A 22303-nucleotide genomic window follows, 5' to 3' on the forward strand; every position below is an offset into this window, starting at 1 on the left:
ACCAGTGATAGACACTTTTTAACTTTTCCTTCCTTCCACATCACTGTACTGTACCTTTGTTAATTCTGTACTTTTCAACGGGGCCCATTTTATATTTAATCCTTAACACAAGGCATAACCTTAAACCACACCAAATCATTGGTCCATCTAGCTTAGTATTATCTACTTTTAACTGGCAGTGGTTCTCCAGGGTTCCAGACAACCCTATCTGGAGTTGCCAGGGATTAAAATTGGGACCATTTGGTATTAGAGAGCATTGAGTCATGTGACCTTAAACATTTGCTTCCAAAGGAAGGAGGAACAATACTTGTGCATTAGGCACAGTTCAATTAGCACCAATTTCCACAAAGTATGGAAATATAATTCCAACAGCACTTTGACACACACACACACAACCCAACTGTGTGTACTTGACATCAAAGGATGTCCAGCCTGTCTAAAATTTCAAGAAAACAAGCAGCCAATATTTGCCCAACCCCTCCCCTCTTCTCGAACTAAGACTAATACCGGATTTTACTAGAGAATATCTTTTATCAGACAAGACCACATGATCAGTAGCACCAATCTGAATTGCAGCTTAACACACTGCTTCTCTGCAACAGGCCTTGGTCTCTCACAGTGAGAAGAGATCCCAGGTTCAGATCAAGGTATTGAGCCTGACTGCCAGTGTGAAAGTGTTCCAGCTTGAGAAAGATGGGCGCGTAAAACCATGGTTTTTTTATTCAGTGCACATTTATCTATTTATATCATTTTATTTTGAAGGAATCAATGTGTGTATGTGTGCAACTTCCTAGTGAACTCTTAACTGTTCCAACAAAGTACAGTCTTAATGAAAGGCCTGGTCACACAGCCAATTCTCCTCATGAGAGGACTGTGAAATCAGAAAGTGGAAAATTTCAAATTTTCCAATGGGTTACCAGTGGGTTACAAGAGCACACACATCCAACAACAAAGGAATTGATATTTTAGCAGCCTGTTTCTCAGCATGTCAGCATTACATTCTAATCAAAAATAACTTCTCATTTTGAGGTATTATTGGGCTTCGCTTCAGTGGTTTCATATGCAAAATGGAATCCCAAGGGTCTTCGTTTCATTTTAAAAAAAATCTGGCTGCCATCCAAGATGTAGATGATATGCAAAGCTTTTGCACCAAGGTCCAGTATGTGAGTGCCAATGTTGCTTTGCCCTACATGGCATCTTGCTCGTCTTCTGCTTATTAAGCCATATTCTACTCCACATTACTCATTTCTGCTACCTAATTGCTTTCATTCTGCCTTTTGATTGCCATGTCATATTGGCCATTGCCAGAAAATTCCAAACTGGGTGAGAGAGAAAAGCACATTATGTCCTAAGGAAGTTTGTGAGCCACTATTACATATGCAGTTGAATTCGTTCTGATCTAAGGCTGCATACAAAAACCACAACTTCCAGTAATACCTTGCTATCCAACATTCCGAGAAATAATCTCATATGACAAGCAAGGCATGAAAGCTTCACTCCTCATCAAGCATGAAATTAAGCAAACTCCACTATCCTGAAATTGTTGTATACTTCTCTGCTTTTTGGTCAGTACCATGTCTACTATCACTGCCTGTTTTTAAAATGGCATAGCACTCTCTTACAGAGGCAATTATTTCCAAAATCGCTTAACTACAGTGCTCTAAAGCCTTTGGCTCAAATTTCAGGAGAGATTTTATTGGCTTGTAGTTCAGGAAAAAAATTGCAAGAATCACCATATCATGTGCTAGTGATGCAAACAAGGTGGGAGAGAAAACCTGGGAAAACCACAGTGTTTATATCTAAGAACAGTTTTATCAGGAGCCCAGTTAAGAAGTAAACCAAATTGTGACTTAGCGAGAATTAAGTAGCTGTGCGAGTTTCCACAACCACTTTACTCCTCCCCAACTCCTGTCGCTGCCATGCTACGCAGAACTAAGTAATGATTTTGTTCAGTTCTACACACAAATCTGGACTCCTGGGTTGTCTCACTCTCAACAAACCATGAGCCTTAACCATGGTTTGTTCACGGCTTACTGCTCATCATTCCTTTCAGGGAGACAAACTAGGAGCACAACTTCACACGTAACGCTAAGCCATAGTTTTGGTTCCTGAGCAGCAAAGCAGCCATGATATGCTCCCTGAATAGTCACACGCTCGTTCATTCTTGCCAAGTCAAGAGTGGGTGTCTGCACACTTGTTCATTCTTCCTAAATCATAACTTGGTTCAGCACTACGTATGAACAAAGCCACGATTTGCCTACCATCAGGGCCGTCTTATCCATAGGGGCTACTGGCGTGCTGCGCCAGGGCGTCGCCCCCCCATGGGCGCCCCCGCGAGCCCGCCAGTATACCGTGCGCCCCCTCCCCAACCCGCCCCTGCCCCCACGGGCGGGCGGGCGCTTGCGCGCCACCGGCGCAGCCGCTACCGCCCATGCCGCTCCCAGGCGGGCTGTGAGCCGGCCGCCCTCACCTCCCATCCCGCGCAGGGAGCCCCAGCTGGAGCGCTGGAAGGGCGCGCAGAGCCCCGCGCCAGCGCCACACCCCTCATCCCCCGCTCGCCCACCTCCCCTCCCGAGGGGCGGCCAGCGCGGGAGGGAGGTGGCCCCAGAGGCGGAGAGGCAGCACGTCGGGGGCGCCAGAGGGATCGCCGTGCCACGGCGGCCAATCTGCCTAAGACGGCCCTCCCTACCATGCCCAAAGATACAGCCATCATATCAATATATACTGTAATTCAGTTTCGTATGTCCAGTATCCTAAATGCATTTGTCACATGTTTTTCCGGGGGTGGGGTGGGTGGGTGGAGTCTCTTACCATGCGTTGTGCTGCTATAAGTGTAGCAAGAGTTCCACGCCCTGGAGCTCCCGGAGCACAGTAAGATACATGCACTCTTTTCTCTCTGAAAGTCAAGCCATCTGTCCCTTGCTGGACTTCCTCTGCCTGCTCTGCTGTCTCATACTCAACGACTGCAAAGCCATCAACCGAGCTATCTTCATCCTGAGCAAGCTGAGGGGACATTTCACAACACAATGAATGAAGTACATGCTCTCTATATCAGTTTCCAGATAGCACTATATCCTTCCACCTCAAGCACGAACCACCTGTGAAAAATACTAAGTTATGTGTTTCTAAGACCAGATTAACATTGCAGATCACTCCTCCCTCCAAGCTAAATTTAATACACAAATATTTTGCAGATGACAGCCACACAGAACTGTACTTGAATTACTGCTGCCCTGCCATCTAATCTCATGAAGAACTTGAGCTATGAAATAAATTTGACAGTTATTTTATGGAGCATTAAGGGACGGAATTAAACTGGGGATTATTTTGAAACCATGGGCACATTTCGGGGGGGGGGGCCTTGCATTTCTTTCCTATGTTGAGGAATACTAATTTTTTTCATGTACAGTTTTGCTGAAAAGTTTTGCATTTTAAATAATATGAAAAACTGCAGTGGTGACACCTGTGAAATTCAATGAAATTCTAGCTAGTGGTATATATTTAGTTTTGACACCTCAGTTATTGGCTGAGGTACAGGAAACCAATTGCTTTGCACATGTGCAAATGTTAGCTTTCTTGCTTCTTTGCAGGATTGCAGCAGTTTCCCAAAAACACACCAGAAGCTGCCTTTTAAATAGCCATGTTACAAAAGCTGTTTGCACTTCACTAGAGCTGAGTTATCCTGCGCTAAAGGAGGAGGAGGAGGTGGAGGAAGAGGGGAAATACCCTGATATTTGGCCAGAGGAAAGAATTTGGCACATGTACCCTTCTGGATCATCACCAACAACTTAAGACTTATTTCAGTAGCCTTTACTGTCACATAAGTATTCCCTAGGAAGATATGGATGGCGTTAGTTTTATGTAATTATCAAATCGACTAGTGAAAAGCAGGGATTGTTAGTTGGATACAACGTCCAACCAGTGTTACAAAGCTTAGTAATACAATTAACATATGTTACAATAAAAATAGTAAAATGAATGAAAACTAGCTGCATTTCTATATATCTTAAAGGTTCCACATTGAACTAATTTACTTGTAGCCCATTTTCAAAACATCTAAAACAATTTTGTGTCTACTCAAGTAACCCTCACAGGAAATATAGAGCTCATCAGGGCTTATTTCATGCCAGCTGACAGCTTTTGCCCTTTGATAAATATGCATCAGCTGTTTATTCTGTCTTATGGAATCACTCTGGAACAACATTAAAAACATAATAGGTATAATCCACCTGTGCAAACCCTATCAAAATGCATTGAAAGTTCATAATAAACTATGCCTATCAACCAAAAATATCCTAGAATATATCCTTAAGCCACAAAGGATGCTGTAAAAAACCCCAAAATATTTATATATTTAGACAATAATATTGTGACAGGTCAAACAGATAGGAAGCAGTGTACATTCTTCCAAAACTACATGTAAACAAAACTGGAATAATGTTTAGAAAAAAAATAACATCTGTGACTAAACAGCCCACAGCTGAAATAGTCTAAGACAAACATATCTCTAACATATATTAAGAGAAGGGACTAGTTTAAACTAGTTTAAAAGGAAGAGCTAGGGAAGAAAGCAAAATATTAAAGATAAGCATGTTTCTCAGCACACTGGAAATAAATGTGAACACATGGAACAGTCTAGTGCCATCTAGACCAGTATACTTATCACCATGGTCTCAAGCAGAAGCCCTTCTAAGTTCTGGCTTTCAATATATTTTTAACTGGAAATCCTGGAGCTTAAGTCTGGCACCTTCTTCATGCAAACATATACTCTACCCGCTGAGCTATAGTCCCCTCTCCAATACTATAAACAAGCAGTATTAAATTGTCTAATACCATTCACCCCCTTCAAAACAAAGGTGATGTTCTTGCCCCTGTCTTTTCCAGTATCCAAAGAGATTGCCAACTTAAGTCTATTGAAGGGGGGAGGGACTACAGAGAGTTTTCTGGAATCTTGAAGACTAGCAGACTTCTTGCGGCACAAGCTTTCATGAATTAGAGACAACTTCATCATATGTCTCAATTGCTGTCCTCAGTTGGTAGGTCATCTTTACCAATTTACAGTAAATGATTTCTAAATTCCAATTTGGGGTTCTAAAATATAACATTTTTATATATACTGAGGGGGATTTATTCTGTTGTTTCCTACTCCCCTCCCCTGAAATACCAGAAACTCTAAGATTTATAAGTGAAAGTTTAAAATGTTTCCCAGAGTTGCTTCCTAAAACAACAATTCTCTAAATGCACGGAAGTGGCCCAGATGGCCTTATACATAATTTTTGGGTGACTAACGCAGGCCAGCCATACCCAACCCTAATAAACCTTTATACTACTATTGGAGCTGTTACAAGCGTACTATAATCATTCACCAGCTTGAACATATTAAGCTGCAAATCAAACAAAGGAAAGCCCATGTAAGGTGAGTAGCCAAACCACACAGCCCCAAAAGACAAGAGCCATGGCTTTAAAAGGCCTACATTTCTACATACCTGATAAAACACAGGGTTATATTTCGACGAAAAAGTTTGCATCAGATCCTCTGCATCTGTGTAGTCTGTGGGGAGGTTTTCCACACAAAGGCACTTTGAATGTATGAGTTCTGGAGTTAACTGGTTGACGTCCATCCACTGAGCAAAAAGGGCATTCCCACCTACTTGTTTCCCTAGAAGGTCCAGCCTAGCTTTAGCTGCAGAATCCTTTTTCATGTATTCCACAAAACCATAGCCCTTCGAATACCCAGTGATTTCACTATAAATCAGAAAGTGTCTTTCAACATTGCCATAGGGCCGCACCAACTCTTCAAACTCTTGCAATGTATAGGAGCGTGGTAAGTTGGTAATGCAGAGCAGGGCATCGGTTGGCTGAAGTTGCACTGAGATTTCTTTTCCTCTAAGGGAGTACTGGTGAAACAACCGAATTGCATTCTGAGCCTGCTCTCCATTCAGCAAAGTAACAAAAGCTGGAAGACAGCAAAAAACAGCAACATATATTTACATAGTCTACCTACCATAATTCATCTTTAGCAACAACGTTGGCTTGTTGGATGAGCCTCAGAGCAAGGAAAGTACGAACATTTATTACGAAGTTGGTGGTTGACCAGGCCCTATTGCTTATATATATATTTTTCTGAATTCTGAATCAAAGTAAGGGTTTGAGAATTCATGGTTACAGTTCTCTTCACTCATAAAATAGTGAATGTTCCACTCTTACAAATGTAAGTCATATCCACATTATATATTTAAAGCACACAATTTCTCCAAAGAATCCTGGGGGCTATAGTTTGTTAAGGATGCTAAGAATTACAAATCTGCAAAAGGTAAACTACAGTTCCCAGGATTCATTTTGGGGAAGCCATGTCAGAATGTGCCATTTCCCGTAATCCCCCATTTAAAAATATGAGGCCTCTCCTAAGGGTTCCCCAACCCTCCGGCGAGGCTTTTTTAGGGGGCTGTTGGGGAGGAAGATCCCCTTGCCACCACCCTAAACATAGATAGTTCCCAGTTCTATAATAATATTGTTTATATACTAATCACAGTACAAGCAAGGCTTACTTAGAAAATATCCTTTGTCTTTACTATGCGAGGACATACTTTAAATATTATTGCAGTAGTAGTGTGGTTAACAGTTCAAAACAAACACAGTTGTATAATGTTAAATAAAAACCAAGTAACATGGGATGTACCTATTAATTCCATGCCCCCTCCTCCCCCACCATGTGCTTCGTCAAAAATTGCCATGATGTGGCTGTGGGGGTGACTGTGCTGCCTCATGCGCTGTAACCTTTTTAGAGTTATTGCTGACATATCATATTTCAATAGAGCCTTTTCCTGAAATTCAATTCCAGGAAGCTCTGGTTGCAAGATTATGGTTTAAAACAGAAAACATCTTTTATTCCAGATTGCCTATTAATCATCTGCTTCTACTGAACACCGAAGCTCAAGTAGAAGTGAAACTGAGTGGAAAGATGATACCACTGAGAATCAGGAATGCTAACATTTTCTTTCAAGCCTGAATAATCAGAGGTTACACTATCCTCAAGTCTAAAAGGTTTACTAAATAAATTATAAGCATAGTGACACTTTAAAAAAAAAAAGCAGGTTTAACTGAATCGTAGCTGAGACCATCTTATATTAATTAAGCACATACATAGAGCATAGATTAGACTAAGTATTACTGTATCATTATGGCTTTGGTTTAGGTACCAGCTATGCAAAACTTTCTGATAACTTGCAATATGATATTATTATTATTATTATTATTATTATTATTATTATTATTATTATTATTATTATTTGTATCCCACCCATCTGGCTAGGTCCCCCAAGCCACTCTGGGCGGCTTCCAACAAATATTAAAATACATTAAAATGTCACAGATTAAAGACTTCCCTAAACAAGGCTGCCTTCAGGTATTTTATGAATGTCAAGTAGTTGCTTATCTCTTTGACCTCTGATGGGAGGGCGTTCCACAGGATGGGTGCCACTACCGAGAAGGCCCTCTGCCTGGTTCCCTGTAGCTTTGCTTCTCGCAGTGAGGGAACCGCCAGAAGGCCCTCGGCATTGGATCTCAGTGTCTGGGCTGAACGATGGGGGTGAAGACGCTCCTTCAGGTATACAGGACCGAGGCCATTTAGGGCTTTAAAGGTCAGCACCAACACTTTGAATTGTGCTCGGAAACATACTGGGAGCCAATGTAGATCTCTCAGGACCGGTGTTATGTGGTCCAGGCGGCCACTCCTAGTCACCAGTCTAGGCACCGCATTCTGGATTAATTGCAGTTTCTGGGTCAACTTCAAAGGTAGCCCCACGTAGAGCGCATTGCAGTAGTCCAAGCGGGAGATAACCAGAGCATGCACCACTCTGGCGAGACAGTCTGCGGGCAGGTAGGGTCTCAGCCTGCATACCAGATGGAGCTGGTAGACAGCCGCCCTGGATACAGAATTAACCTGCGCCTTCAATTTGTATTTGACCAATCAGGATGTGTGAGACCACCATATATATTCTGTTATTTAACTATAAACATTACTTATTTATATAAATTAAATAAATAAATACAATTCATGTTCTAGAAAATATGGTAGCAATCAGTAGTGAAACTGAAATGAAGTAAGTGTGATGCTTATAAACTACTAATTCCTATTATGCTCAAAGGAATTATCTTATGATGCCTACAAACTACAATACGAATTTGTACCCAGCCAGATGGGCGGGGTACAAATAATAAATTCTTATTCTTATTCTTATTGGGGGTGGCTCTGGCTTTACCCACTTTGGCTCTGGCCTCACTCACTGCTGGTGTTTAGTCCTTGAGTTAAACAGGAAGGAAGGTTCCCAGCCCTGCTTTTCGTACTAAATACATTCTGTTGTTGAACATGAATCTAATGGGAGAACTGACATGGGGAGTGTAAGCTTTAGAATCTTTCAAGGCTCATTCATATAGCATTCATATAGCATTAAACCACAGCTTTGCATTATGTGTGAACAAAGGCATTGAAGACACAATTTTAACTACATGTGTGTCTTATGGACTTAACTAGCTCTGTATGCAAAATCTTATAGTCCTAGTTCTCTGCCATGGATGTAAACTTTTGTGTGTGTGTATATATATATATACAAACACACACACAGAGAGAGCTAGATAGATAAATAAATAAATACACACACATCACTTGTTTTTAACTGGTTTTTTAAGCTGTAAGCAGTGTGTGGAAGGTGATTAATAAATAATAATACTTCTTGGTTCTTACCTGTTCTTTTATTTTTGTCCACATAACAGTACTTCAATTCAAAGTCTTTTAATAAATTATGGATTTCCTGGGGAGGTGGCAAGAGAGAAAAAACCCCACAATACATCAGAAGAAACTCCGTGCACTGAACATTTTTATTTTACTGTTAATGTTTTGGAAATGTTCCAAATAAAGAATTACTCCATAGACATAACTGCTATACAAAACATTAATTAGGAATCAATATGAGTGAGCACTCACTTCAGCCACAAGCTCTGTCCTTTGAAAAGTGGAATTCTTAGAGTAATTACTTCTTGCTTAATGAAAAAAGAACTATAAAAGGGTGGCATACTGAGTTGCCAGATAAGGATGATATAGAACACTGTTAATAATGCAACTCAACGGTATTTATTCTGCATTGTATAGCAAAACTCCTCCTGTTTAAAATGAAATCTCTTACTGAGATTGCCTTGTTCTTTACAGAAATTAAATGTCAAAAATATAATTTTTGATCCAAACTTCAGTTAGTCACATTTTATTGAAAGATACGGCTTTAAACACCATGTCAATGAGTAGTTAGCAATTCTAAAGTCATAGGGGAAAGTCTACATGCTCCCAACATTTTATTGTGTGCTTCTACAACACACCAAGACTACATTCTGAAACTATGCATCTTACCATTGCAAACAAGGTCACAGAGAAGTATAATTAGAGAACACAATTATTTTCAGCATTTCAATGAACTTACACAGTACTACTCTTACAATGCATTTTCCCTCCTCTATAATTAGGCAATTCTGTGCACATCCCTGAGGAATTCAGCAGCTAGCACCTGTTTCACAGGTGCTAAATGCTTATTTTTTTTCCAAGGGGTGTTGCATCCTCTTCCTGTTGTGTACTGAAAAGGAACATGTGCTTCCCAATCCGAGTTTTGCAGAAAATGCTCCTCTCTTGTCAATGACTTAGAAATTGGGTTGGGGGTCAATGCGAACTTTATAGACTCATCAGAGGGACAATAAACTCAGAGGTTTAGAGACAAGGCAATGTATATAGATACCATATTTGGGCTGGTAAAATCAAGATAGTTCCAGAAGGGACATGAGCTTTTCCTCATTAAACAAGAATATGCCGAGCCTGTTGGCATTACAGGCTTGTTCCATAGTTAATGGTTGACTGTGAATGCACACCATTCTGGGCTGTTTTGCTTTCTCCCTGCAATTGCACAGGGGAAACTCACCACAACTCCTGGCTTAGTGCTATGCCTGAACCAGTATTTGCTCCCAATAAACCACAATCTGTAAACTAAGGTTTGTTTTACTATGGCATATGAAGTGAGTCATTTTGAGGAGGGGTAATACAGGAAGTAAAGTTCACCCAAAGTTTACTTCAAGAAATGCAATGATGAGACAATGCTAAGATGTCTGAACTATATGACAATACAAAACTGTTAATCTGAGCTTTAAAAGAAAAAGAAAATAGGTGATTATAGCCACAACGAACAGGGTCTGCAAAACCTCGTCCTTAAAGAAAGTAGTTTCAGAAAAGAAAGGAAAGGTGGAAAAAAGTAATGATGAAACAATAATAGTGGACAGGAAGAGATACATAATTATTATAAAAAAGAATTAGGTCTACTTTGGGGGTGTAAATAAGCACTATTATTTCATTTATGAGTCTCTTCTTACAAAAACAATTTACAACTAAAAACATTGATGCATCCAGTGAAGTCATATAGCACAAGGACTTCTTCCTGTGCATTGGAACTTCCTCTCCCTCTTTCCACCCATGCTTCACAGGGTTGTGTGGTGGGATGGAAGCCAGGACCGATTTGGGGGAGCTCACAGAAAAAGGAGAGAGGAAGTTCTCCAGCACAGGCAAAAGTCCTTGTGCCAACTGGATACAACCATTATTAGTATTTATTTTATTTCTTGCTACTTTTATTAAAGCTTCCAAATAACAATCTATCCAAATCATAATCTAATGCTACCTTCATATCCGTTGCCCATTTATGTTGCACTGATCAGTTTATTTTGATTTCAGTTTATGTTTGGCATAGCTGCTGCTTCTCCTGGCGTATCTAGTATGCGAAGAGGGCCTGTATCAGAATTTCGACATGACTATGAGTCGAACTGCACACGGCGGAACATTGTTTTCAATTAATGTGCAACTGGCTATGTCTCTTCCTTTTAAAAAGAGCATTTGGTATGGCCTCCCAATCTAGGTCAGGACTGCTGTGGGAGAGGAGAGTTTAACCATTTCTTGCTGGGCCATTTGCTACCAGAAATCACCTCTGATGTGGCTATTTGCCCTTCAAATAGCACCTTTGGAACAATAACAATAGATTTTGATTCGGAAAACTATACAGGGGAGACCTGCCCTGTGCTACCCTCCCACTCTACCCGCTGATTTTTCTAAAGTAGGTATGGCTTACCTGTGATGCTCCAGATGTTGTTGGACTGCATGACCATGATTGATGGGAGATTGAGCACAACATCTGGAGGCCCCACAGGTTAGCCAGCCCTGTTCTAAAGAAAGACGTGGCAAATTTTACTTACTGATTAAATTTTTATTCAATCTTTCCTCCCAAAACAACAAAACATAAAAGAACAATGCAAAAGCAATAAAATATCCTCACAGGTTAAAGAGTGTCAAAGTTGCCAGGAACAGTATCTTTCAGCCACCAAGGGCTGGTTGAACAGAAATGTTCTTTAAATTCCACATGTTAATAATAATGTTAATTATGAGTGAGACATATGTACTTCACCATGGAGGGTACTCCCTAAAGATGGAACTGCGACCAAGAAGGCCCTTTTGTTGCATTAAAATGTTTTTAATGCAATGAGCACTTTTGGCCCTAATCAGACTGATTATGCCATATGTACACACTCACTCTGCCTTGTAGGTCTCCAATGAAACTGAATTTGTTACGACACATCTTTCTGCTCTACAAAGTTTCTTAGATCACAACACACTCCCACCTTGCCAATCTGCTAATTCAATATACATAGCTTAGTGGGTAATAGGGGTTTGATCTGAATAGGATCAAGTGTATGCTTTTTAGTCAGATTGGATACTAGTCTCTTATTTCATCGGTTAACAGCTGTCAAATGCTGTGTTAATAAAACATGATGCTGCTCCTCAGGCTATCTACATACACTGATAGTATGTTATTGCTACTACTCAGCAATCCAATACATCTGCCTTATGGTGGGTTAAATGCAAAGGGGGGGGGGAGTTGTGGCCAGAATGGGGATTCTGACTAACACAGCGAGATGAGAGGAAGGTACATTTCTTTGGAGTCTTAAATCACCATCACTAAAGGGAAGGAATGGTCAGTACACCACCAACTTGTTATGTGTAAATATATAATTAATGTTTACAGAAGGTTGAAAACATGCCTGAAACTCACACATGCATCTTCTGCATTTGTCAGCGCACATCATTCCCCTTGGAATACCCCATCAAATAAAAACAATCCCTAGCTGACACCTATAAAACAGTATTTTTAAAAATGATTCACACACTAAAATGATCAGCTAAGCCTGTCTCTATATAAAGGAATTTGTTATGCTTTCTGGCAAGTAGTACTGTACTTTAAACAATGGCCTAGCTAGCACGGCATGGTAAACCAAATTCACAGCTGCTTTGCTCTTTCTCCGTCCTGTTTTACTGCCGCTCCATGCTGAGCTAAACCAGCATGTTGCCTGAACATGGGCTTATAATAGAATCACACTTGGAAGGGACCACGAGGGTCACCTAGTTCAACCCCCTGAAATGCAAGAATATTTCGCCCAATGTGGGGCTCAAACCCACAACCCTGAGATTAAGAGTCTCATGCTCTACTGGCTGAGCTATTATGCTCAATTTCTCTTCTTGTCTAACCACAAGCTGCAGCCTAGAACAAACCTTGGCTTCAGTTAATGGTTAGAAAGGGGAGAGCTTAAACCATGAGCCCAGGTTTGGGCAACACGCTAAGTAAAATGTGGCTTAGCTCAGTGTACCACGGAATTAATAGAAATACCAGGAAAGGAGCAAAGTGGCTTCTCTGCAGGAGGCTGTGTGATCCCACAAATGCATAGTTTGGCTTACTGCATCATGCAAACCAAGCCAATATTCTACAACAAGAGTGGGAAGCCTCCAGTCCATGGATATAATTAGGCCCGACAGGGGTTCTAGTTACCCATTAATCACACCCCCTTGACCCACACAACTAACATCACTCCCAATTGTGCATGAGCCTGCTGCCATCAACTGCACTACTGGGTTCTGCATGGGGAACTTGGCAATGCAACTGACCCCTGCCCAAAGTGGGGCATGGGGAATTCCAGCAGGCTTGAAGCTACCACCTTTCAGCTGATAGGTGGCAACTCCAAGGTAGTTCGATTGTCTGTATGGCCAAGTTGCCCCTACAGCCAAATCCTGCAGAAAGCAGGCTTGGAGTCATGGTTGACCAGCTGACAGGCAGCAGCTTCAGGGTCACTCAATTAGCTCTACAGCTGAGTGAGGATTTTATCCATGGTCACCCCAATTCAAACCCCATACTCTACCCACAATCTGATCTCAGTTCTCATCTCGAATTGTACCTTCTCATTCACTGCTGGCAGCTAGATCACCAACCTGCTACTACAAAGTACTTTTTGTTGAGTTAATTTATAACCTTTGACTTTAAGAGAACTAAATCAGCTTAATTCCCAATACACCAGCTTAACTAGCGTGGGAAAAGGCATTGGTCTCTTTTAGCTTCTTGACAACTAGCTGTGCTGCCACATTATTCCAAAGAGAGAAAGTACCGGTACAGTGTTTTTCAACCACTGTTCCGCGGCACATTAGTGTGCCGCGAGATGTTGCCTGGTGTGCCGTGGGAAAAATTGAAAAATTACTTTATATATAGTCAATATAGGCACAGAGTTAAATTTTCTAATGGTGGTGTGCCTCGTGATTTTTTTCATGAAACAAGTGTGCCTTTGCCCAAAAAAGGTTGAAAAACACTGCTTTATGAAAAGGAACCAGAATTAGATGACTGCTCACTACAATGCCAGCAGATAAATAAAAGCTTGCACTGGCTACCCATTTGCTATTGGGCCAGCTTTAAGGCCCTTAACAATTTGGGTCCAGGTTGCCAAAAGAAGTGACTAAGCCCTTATACCCCTGCCCAATCACTGGGGTCTTCATGTGAGCCTCTGTTAGTGGTCCCTCATGGCTCAGATGCATGGATCATATCCACCAGGAGCTATATGTTCAGTGTTCTGTCCCAATTTTGTAGAACTCTCTTCCTGTTGAGGTCAGAGGGGCCCCCTCCCTCTTAAACATCCAGCACCTACTGAAGACTTAAAATAATTAGTGGGCATTTTAACTGAAATTCTGATTTTAGAGCTTTAACTAACTTTTATCTTCATTGTATTGAGTTACTTGTACACTGCTTAGAGATTATTGTAGTTCAAGTGGTACAGAATATACATTTTTAAAATAAAATAAATAAATACTACAATGAACAGGAAGTATAGTTCTGAGGCAAATGACTTTAACTATGAAAAATGCAGCTTGTGACACTAAGCAGAGATGTGAAAATGTGTATGAATGTTTTATCAACCAATAAATTTTATATTTCCGAACCTATCAAATAAAGTCCACTTTTGAATGTTAACTCATAAAAATGCTAAATCATAATCAGATTTCTAATGTACCAAGCAAGCTATGGTACTTTCAAAGGCTTATATGTTCTCACAATTTATTATTTCTAGGAAAAGACACAAGATGCTGTAATGTTGAAGCAGCAGCAAAGATGAGTACCTGCTTTTTTGCAGTCAGTTTGGAGGGGAAAGCTTGCTTTTTCATTAAAGGGGCTTTTCTAGTTGCATAATTAATAAATATATTCCAGAACTAAAAGCTATGCTTCCACAAGACTAAAGATTAACAGTTTCCCATTTTTAAATGCCAAGAAACAGATGTATCACTATAAAGCTACCAGAAAACATTTCCAAAACAAGTGCAATTGATAAAATATGGCAATTTGGTTTCAAATGCATATATAAGGCATCATTCTCTCAACTAGCGAGCATTGGTGGCTCAGGGCCTATCAGTGTGAAACACTCCCTGCCTCCAAATAAAGTAACAGTTTCTACATAAAGAGAATGGTCTCCATGTATCTACTGGTTTCCCTAGAACAGATAATCAGATGTCTGTAAAATTAAAATTAAAGGGTATATTTAAAAATAGACGGACAAGGATCTATGAGCTTCCAGGACTTACAGAATCTTGATGAAATCGAGTATAGAGACACAATGTTGGAATAACTCAAGCCAGTCCATTGCAAGCCAGCAGAAAGGACTGCAGTCTAAGTGCCCTTTCCCATTGGCTAGTCCAATAGTGATACTGTACAGTACATGAGTTTCAGTTGATGTAGTCTGAGGATGTAGATAAGGCCATGGATTTTTGCTTGGCTTACAAAGTCTAGTGGGATGGGACAGGGAGGCTCCAAATGCCTCATTATAAGAGGGAACAGTTCCTCCGTGTCTCAAGGAATGGAGGTGAATCCAATTCTAAAGAAACTTTACCAGGACCAATAAAATATAAACAACTAAAGGCTGGCGCAGGGTGGTCCAACTTTTCATACCAAGTGGGCTGCAAAAGTACTTTGACATAGAACCTGCAGGCCACACACTGCCTTGTTGTGCAGGGGCAGTGAGCAAAGCCAAAAGTTGGCGTTGGCACACACACACTCCTTGTGCTGCCTTCCCAAAGCTGGCTATGTGAAGTGCTGGGCTTTAGGAAAGAGGCACGAGGCTCTAGCAGAGCCATAGAGCCCTCTCAGCTCCTTCCCAAAGCTGGGGAAGTGCTAACTAGGTTTTGTGATGGAGGTTGGAGGTCTCTAGGACCTTGCCAGAGCCCTCATGTCTCCTTACCAAAGCCCTGTGGTCTTTGGGAAGGCAGCATGAAGGCTGTAGGGGGTTTCAAATATTGCTGAGGGCCGCCAAAAGAGGCATGTGGCCTGGACCGCCCTGGGCTAGTGGCAAATGCCCCCTCCCTGGGGAAGGCTGTGGAGTGGCTGGTTGCTGAACAGATCCAGGTTATCTTGGAGGAAACTGATTTTCTGGATAAATCTCAATAGCAAAACAGAGCTGGTTCTGCAACCAAGACTGCAATGGTCCAACTTTTTGAATGACCTGTGCCAGGAAAATGACAGAAGGAACACAACCCCATCAGGTCTACTGACCCTCTCAGTGACTTTCAATATCATCATGCTTTGTGGTGGTTCTACTCTTATGTGGGTGTTTGGTACCAGGTAGTGGTGCTGGGGGGATTTTTCAGCTTCAAGGAGCTTGTCCTATGGGGTTCCACAGGGGCCAATTCTATTCCCTGTGCTGTTTAATATCTACATGAAACTGCTGAGAGCGATGATCCGTAGATTTGGAATGTGCTGTCACCAATACGCAGATGGCACACAACTTCATTTGTCCTTTTCATCAGTTGTGATGGTGGCAGCAGTGTTCTTGGCAGGTGCCTCAACATAGTAATTGACTGGACTAGAGCCAATATGTTCAGGTTTAATACAGACAAAATGGAGATGTTGGTGGGTCGTCCATGAATCTGTATAACTGGGATTCAACCAGTTCTGGATGGGGTTGCACTGAAAGATGCAGCTCAAAGCTTGCAAGTACTCCTGGATTTATCACTGAAGGCACCTGTGGCCTCCATGGCACTGAATACAGTTCACCAGCTCTATCCTGGATGGATATAACCTGACATCAGGGATCTACAATCTGATCACCTCCTGTCTGTATTACTGTGCTTTCTGATGGTCTTCCCCTGAGCAAGGTCTGGAAACATCTGCTAGTGGAACATTAAGCAGTGGTGTTGCTTAACTGAGACCTGGCATCTTGAGCATATTTACACCAGTTTTTACTCACTTGTAGTGGCTGCCAGTGCATTTCTGAACCCAATTCAAAGGTTCTGCAAGCTCATTGTACAATATTTTTGGCACAATGTGGAGACATTTCTTCCCTCCCCCATGCTTTTCAGTGATTTTAATAGTTTTATTTATCTTAACAGTCACCTGGTTTAAAGCGTTTTAGAGTTTTATTATTCTTCGCTAAAAGTTTTAAACTGTTGCTTAGTGGATTTTTTTATGTTGGTGATGTGGTATGGAGAATCTTCTATGTATAAGTTTTGTAATAGAGAGGGGTTTGGCTGTTCCACGTTTTGGGGACATAATTAGGTATTATATATTTTTGTATTTCTGAATGTATATTTTCATAAATCACCTGGAAGGACCAGTGCAGATGACACACAAATCCAGAAATGAATAATAATAAATAATTGATGAAGACTGGCTAATGGGCCAGTTAAACAAAGACAGAGGTCATGCAAAGCAGGAACAAATGTTTGTTATTAGCTTATAAAGAATGAAACCCCAAACACTACAAGCTGAATCTATAGTTCCGTAAAGGAAAACTACATTCAAGTACAGTCTAATCCTATGCTTCGTTACTTGAAGACCTACTGACCTAAACGGGATGTATAACTGCAACCAATGTACTGTACAAATATCCCACTCAGTAAGAGAAGTTTACATGTGAATGTCCTTCTGGATTAGAAACCATGTATGCAGATTAGATGCACCGTGGTACATATCTAGAGACAAATCATTAGTTCTGTCTTGAAATGTGGATTTCTACACGTGTATGTCCAGTAATTGTCTTCTGCCAGTACTTTCTCACAATACCTTGCTGTGCTTAAATATCTCAGGCTTCATCTGTTTACATTTCATTCACATACATGGTTAAAAAAATACAGTAAACAGCAATGAAGCACCATCCTTCACAAGAAACAGAAGGTTTAAGGAGAATAAAGTCTTTTGATTTTTAAATTATCATCTAAATTATTCTTGTTCTGAGGCTGCAATATTTCCAAAAGCAAAATATATTTAGACACCATGTGTTTACTCCTATCTACGTGTAAGCCAATATTCCTATGGATATCCAAGAAAGCCTGGATAAAGAATGAGCTTAAAGAATACTCAGACAGCATGGCTAATGAAAATGAAAACATCTTGGCAGTGAAATCCTTTTTTGGTAACAATCCCTGCAATCCCATCGCAAGTTTCTATTACAAGCACTATTTGGACCACGAAGACATATGTCCTAAAATCACTTTTCAGCACAGCATAGCTGCTTGACTCCCTCTTATGGGAAAACACTTGAACCTGTTTTCCTGTCAGAAAGTACATAATTTTAAGGAATATTTTAATCTATTTCAAGCAATTATTCTTACAGGACAAGCAGCAGCCTGAATACATACTGTATTTGCCATCCTCTATCTATGCTATGCGGCAAACTCGTTTAGACAGTGTAGTTCCTTATGTGGCCAAAACAGCACTGACCATGGACAAGAGAGAAGTATCAGCAGATTAGGGGAAAGTACAGAAAAGCTTTTAAAGTATATATATATATATATCTGGGGGACTGGGGGGACTCAGCAAGCCACCAAGAATGCTCAGTGAGCGTGGAAAACTGAGTGTTAGAGACAGAAAAACTGAAGATAATGGAACAGAATCTTCTGAAAGAAGCTCTAACTAGCTGGCTGGAACCTCAACAAGAGAACTCCACAATGCAATATTTTGTTGCAGGTCTCACTCATTTTTAAATCAATTAATAATCCCCAGAATGCTAATTGGAAAGCTGAAACCTAAAATGGTTTACAGTATGATTACATGTCTGCTTAAGCAGCAAGTCTCACCGAGTTCAATGGACCTTACTTCAAAGTAAATTGCTGTGACATTTTTAAGGCCTTCCTTGTATCCATATATGATCAACATTATGGGTAATATCCAACATTAACCATACTCAGATTTAAGTCAATTGATTTTTGGGTGGTCTGCTCAGGGAAAAGAGTTAATTAGATCTCACCCTGTAAGTTCCACTGAAACCAGAGAAATATGTACTGGTACTATCTGAGGCTGAAGGCAGACCATAGACAAGTTGCAGAAGCAATCCTTTCTCATGGTGCACACATATATTTCTTTTGTCTCACTGTCACTCCTGGTAAAACAGATTTTGAAAGTTTCTTTTAAGTAGGGTGATGATGTAAAAGTGTATGGGGTTTACAATTGGCACACCTGTGATCTTAAAATCAGAATTGTCTATTGATGTCCACATTGAGTTGAGCTTTTGTATTTTGAATGCCTCTGCATCCACGCATAGGGCAAAATAGGAACACAACAGGTTTCAAGGTTTTTTTTATCATATTCACTTCACAGCAAATGAAAGGAACTGGCACAGTCTCTGCAAGAACTGTAAGATCTTAATCTGGTTTGATTTATGGCCTGTTCTCAGTGTTCACCTTTCCTGTATTTTAACTTACTGCCAGTTGATATGAGACTTATTTTTTAAAAGCAATGAATAATTTAATAAATAATAATAATAAATGAAACATTTTGCACTCTATTATAAAGATGCCAGACTTTGGAACTTTCTACTTGGTACTTGACAGAACATAATATTATTGTCTTCTTTTTATTATTCATTTTCATTATCCAGACTCATTCAGTGACATTCATTAGCTTGCTCATGATAGAATCTTTGCCTTTAACTTGCCAATGTCTTACTATTTTAACAGTAATGCATCTCATTAGAAGTGTGTCCCAACCACTAGTAAACATTTTGTGTGTATCAATACAGTAATTTTATGGGGACTAATAGCCTCTTTAAAACTCAATTCTGTATAACCTACCTCCACCCACTAAAGCAAAGCACACAGAGATTGTCACTGAACAAGGCAACTTGTTCAGCATTCAGGAGCAGAACAGGAACTAGAAAGTCCTGGTTAATTTGCAAGTTTTATTGCATGAGATTGACCACTTATAATTGGATATGGCATGGGTTTATTATACTTTTATTCCAAAACTGTAAACGATAGATGAACTTGAGTCTGCCTTTGCAAAAAACCTCTTATCTTGAGTTGGAAACCGATGACAATTTAAAACAATAAAATTTAATCCCAGTTCTACTTCTTTATTGTTTTCCCTTTTGTCTGTATCTTCTCAACTACTGTACAACCTTTGCAACAGAACATAGTTGTTCTACACAAAAGTTAGAAAAGCCATAGGGAAAGAAAGAAAAACAGCTTCAGCTATCTATCCCAGTTAAGTGTCATTGATGCTGGCAATGGAAAGCAATTTAGAATGTATAAGTTCTTTAGTCAATGTAATAAAACTCTTGCAAAACTTTCCTCCACCTACCCTACAGGCATACAGTATATTCTTGGTGAGTGAATATGAAAATTAAATAAAATTGATGGTCTCAGCAACAGTAAAAGACATGCAAAGCAATAAACTAATTGGGGAGGGTGAGAACATACAAGTGTTTTTCCAAAGGCAAAAACAAGGCACAGACAGGATGTTGAACAAAACCTCATCTGCTTTCCGAATAGGAGAACAAGAAGCAATGCCCATTTTGTTTTTGCTTCTTTTCTCCTATTCTGGCTGCCTTTTGACTTTCTTTATTCAGGGATGGGAGTTCCTGCTGAGCTGCTGCTCATGCCACAAAGTGTAAGGTATAATCCCAACACAGGGCAACAAGCAAACTTCCTACCAACAGCACTGCGTCCATTGCAATAAAGCGAAAGACAACTCCGCATGTTTTGCTGGTATAAAAGCTAGAGAGGAGTGTTCTTACTTAACTCCCTCCAGCCCACAATCCCTCCTAGAACTTCCAAGACTTATGTTTCTTGCATGTGTTCCCTTTAAACCAATTATAGAAACGTCCCCTCTCTCCCACTATCTCAGGAGATGAATGACGATACCTAACCACCTGGGTCACTTATCTGCAAAGTTCTGGAATCTTGTTATTCCCAACATTAAAGGGGGGACCCTTCCCCGTTTTTCTTCCACTTTGGAGAGGATGTGCCTCTAGATGCCTCCTTCCCATCCCAGTCGCCTCCGTTATCCCTGGCAAGTTCTAAATTATCTCTTCACTGCCTAGAGACTATGCACCCCCGGGACATCTTTTCTCTCCCCACGGGCTCCCGTCACGCCTGAAAAGTAGGGCTCCTTGAGTGACCAACTCTGCGTGACCAAACTCCTTCCACAGCTGCAGCCCATTAGCTCTCGGCTCCAGCCCCGGGGAAAGCGGGGGCCCCGCGGCTCATCCTCCCCCCATCCCGCCCCTCCGAGGGCTCTGCCCCGAGCTGCACTCCCCACGCACCCCGAGGGAAGGGGAGAAATGGGGGCGTTTCGCTCACCTGGCTGCTGCTCTCGGAGGGCAGGTTCCTCAGCAGGATCTTGCGCCTGTTGCTCAGCTCCCGCCTAGTTCCGCGCAGCCTGCGGGCGATCTCCTCGGGGGCCAGAGCGCGAGGCGTCCCCGCCGGCGCGCCCTCCGACTCCCCCAGAGTCCCGGGCAGCTCGGCGCCGCTGGACCCCGACGATGCCGCCATCTTGCCGGCCCGGACGCGAACGCAGCTCTCACACCGCCCGGGGGGTGGAGGCAGCGAGTGGGGGAAGAGAGCCAGTCGGGGCGGGCTGGGCTTGGGTCTGGGGCGGCGGCAGGGGGCGGGAGCCTGGGGAGGAGGGAGCTGGGCGCCACCCCGCGCGCAGGACCAAGCAGCCACGCTGCATACAAAGAAGAGGAGGGGAGGACGGTCTCGCACGCCTCTGTCTTCCCCTCGCGCCCCCCGACATGCCCCCCCTAACCTCTGAAGTACATCACTGCACTCTTGCTGCCTCTGCTTCGCCTCAGAATCACGCCCAACCACAGTCAGAGCGTTGTTTTGCGTTGTTGTTGGGTTTTGGTTGGCTTTTTTTCGGTCGAAATTAAAAGATAACACACTTTTGCTAGGTTGCTTAAAGAACAAACGCCGTTGTTTTCGGAAGCAGGCGCGGCTGCTCTTATTTGGAACTGCAGCGCTGTGAGCCAAGCGAGCACGGCTGCTCTCCTTTCCCCTTTGCTAACCCTTTAATTAATAAATAGCCGGGTTTTCTACCTCGAGCAGCTGCGTAAGAGCGCGCGAAGTGGAAGGCAAAGGGCAAATCGCCAGCAGTCGGGCGGGGGGGGAGGGAGCATTGCCTGTTGCGCTGCCTATGCAGCTCGCAGAAAACGGGGCGAATTGAAACAGAAGTGAGCTAGGCTACAGTCATATGCATTCTTGTTTGGAAGTACATATGTCTCATTGAACTCCAACAGACCTACTTCGGCAGGCAGGCATACAATGCACCGTTTGGCCAGAACGTGGTATTACAATGGCACTCTAAAAGCCATTTCTCGTGCGCGTTAGGAGTCGAGAGAGCTTCTGGAGTTCCTCACAGGAAGGGCGGAGTGTGATAAGCAAATACTGTAACTTACTTGCCGTTAGGGATCTTTCTTTCCTGCTTTTGTTTTCCTATGGGGGCATGGAGTTTGCATGAGATCTAAAGAGCTTATATTTTAGCCACGTTTAACAGCCTCTGTAGAAAAAAACTAGGGGCATAAAATGTGAAACAAATCTTTGTGTTTTAGAAATCTGGACCTTTTGTATTTTGTTTAATAAATGTTTCTTGATATTTATTTTTTGCATTGCTGTGTTGCTTGCTGCCCTTCGCTCCTTTGGGACAGG

At 41.7% G+C, this 22303-nt stretch overlaps 1 protein-coding gene across 2 annotated transcripts in view; it reads right to left on the reverse strand.

The window, feature by feature from the left end:
- The window catches only part of RAVER2 (ribonucleoprotein, PTB binding 2), a 37498-nt gene extending 16170 nt beyond the window's left edge, over positions 1 to 21328 (reverse strand). The window contains exons 1-4 of one of the 2 annotated variants that reach the window (XM_033151887.1): positions 20957 to 21328; positions 8744 to 8810; positions 5487 to 5956; positions 2812 to 3003 (exon numbers count right to left, since the gene is read on the reverse strand). In XM_033151887.1, coding sequence (XP_033007778.1) covers positions 2812 to 3003; positions 5487 to 5956; positions 8744 to 8810; positions 20957 to 21148 — 921 coding nt within the window. In that variant the 5' untranslated portion in view covers positions 21149 to 21328. The remainder of the gene's footprint in view (positions 1 to 2811; positions 3004 to 5486; positions 5957 to 8743; positions 8811 to 20956) is intronic. The other variant, XM_033151886.1, reaches the window with a different exon arrangement.
- Between the last annotated feature and the right edge of the window lie 975 nt (positions 21329 to 22303).

Source organism: Lacerta agilis, chromosome 6, assembly GCF_009819535.1.
Source record: "Lacerta agilis isolate rLacAgi1 chromosome 6, rLacAgi1.pri, whole genome shotgun sequence".
Classification (NCBI taxonomy): domain Eukaryota; kingdom Metazoa; phylum Chordata; class Lepidosauria; order Squamata; family Lacertidae; genus Lacerta; species Lacerta agilis.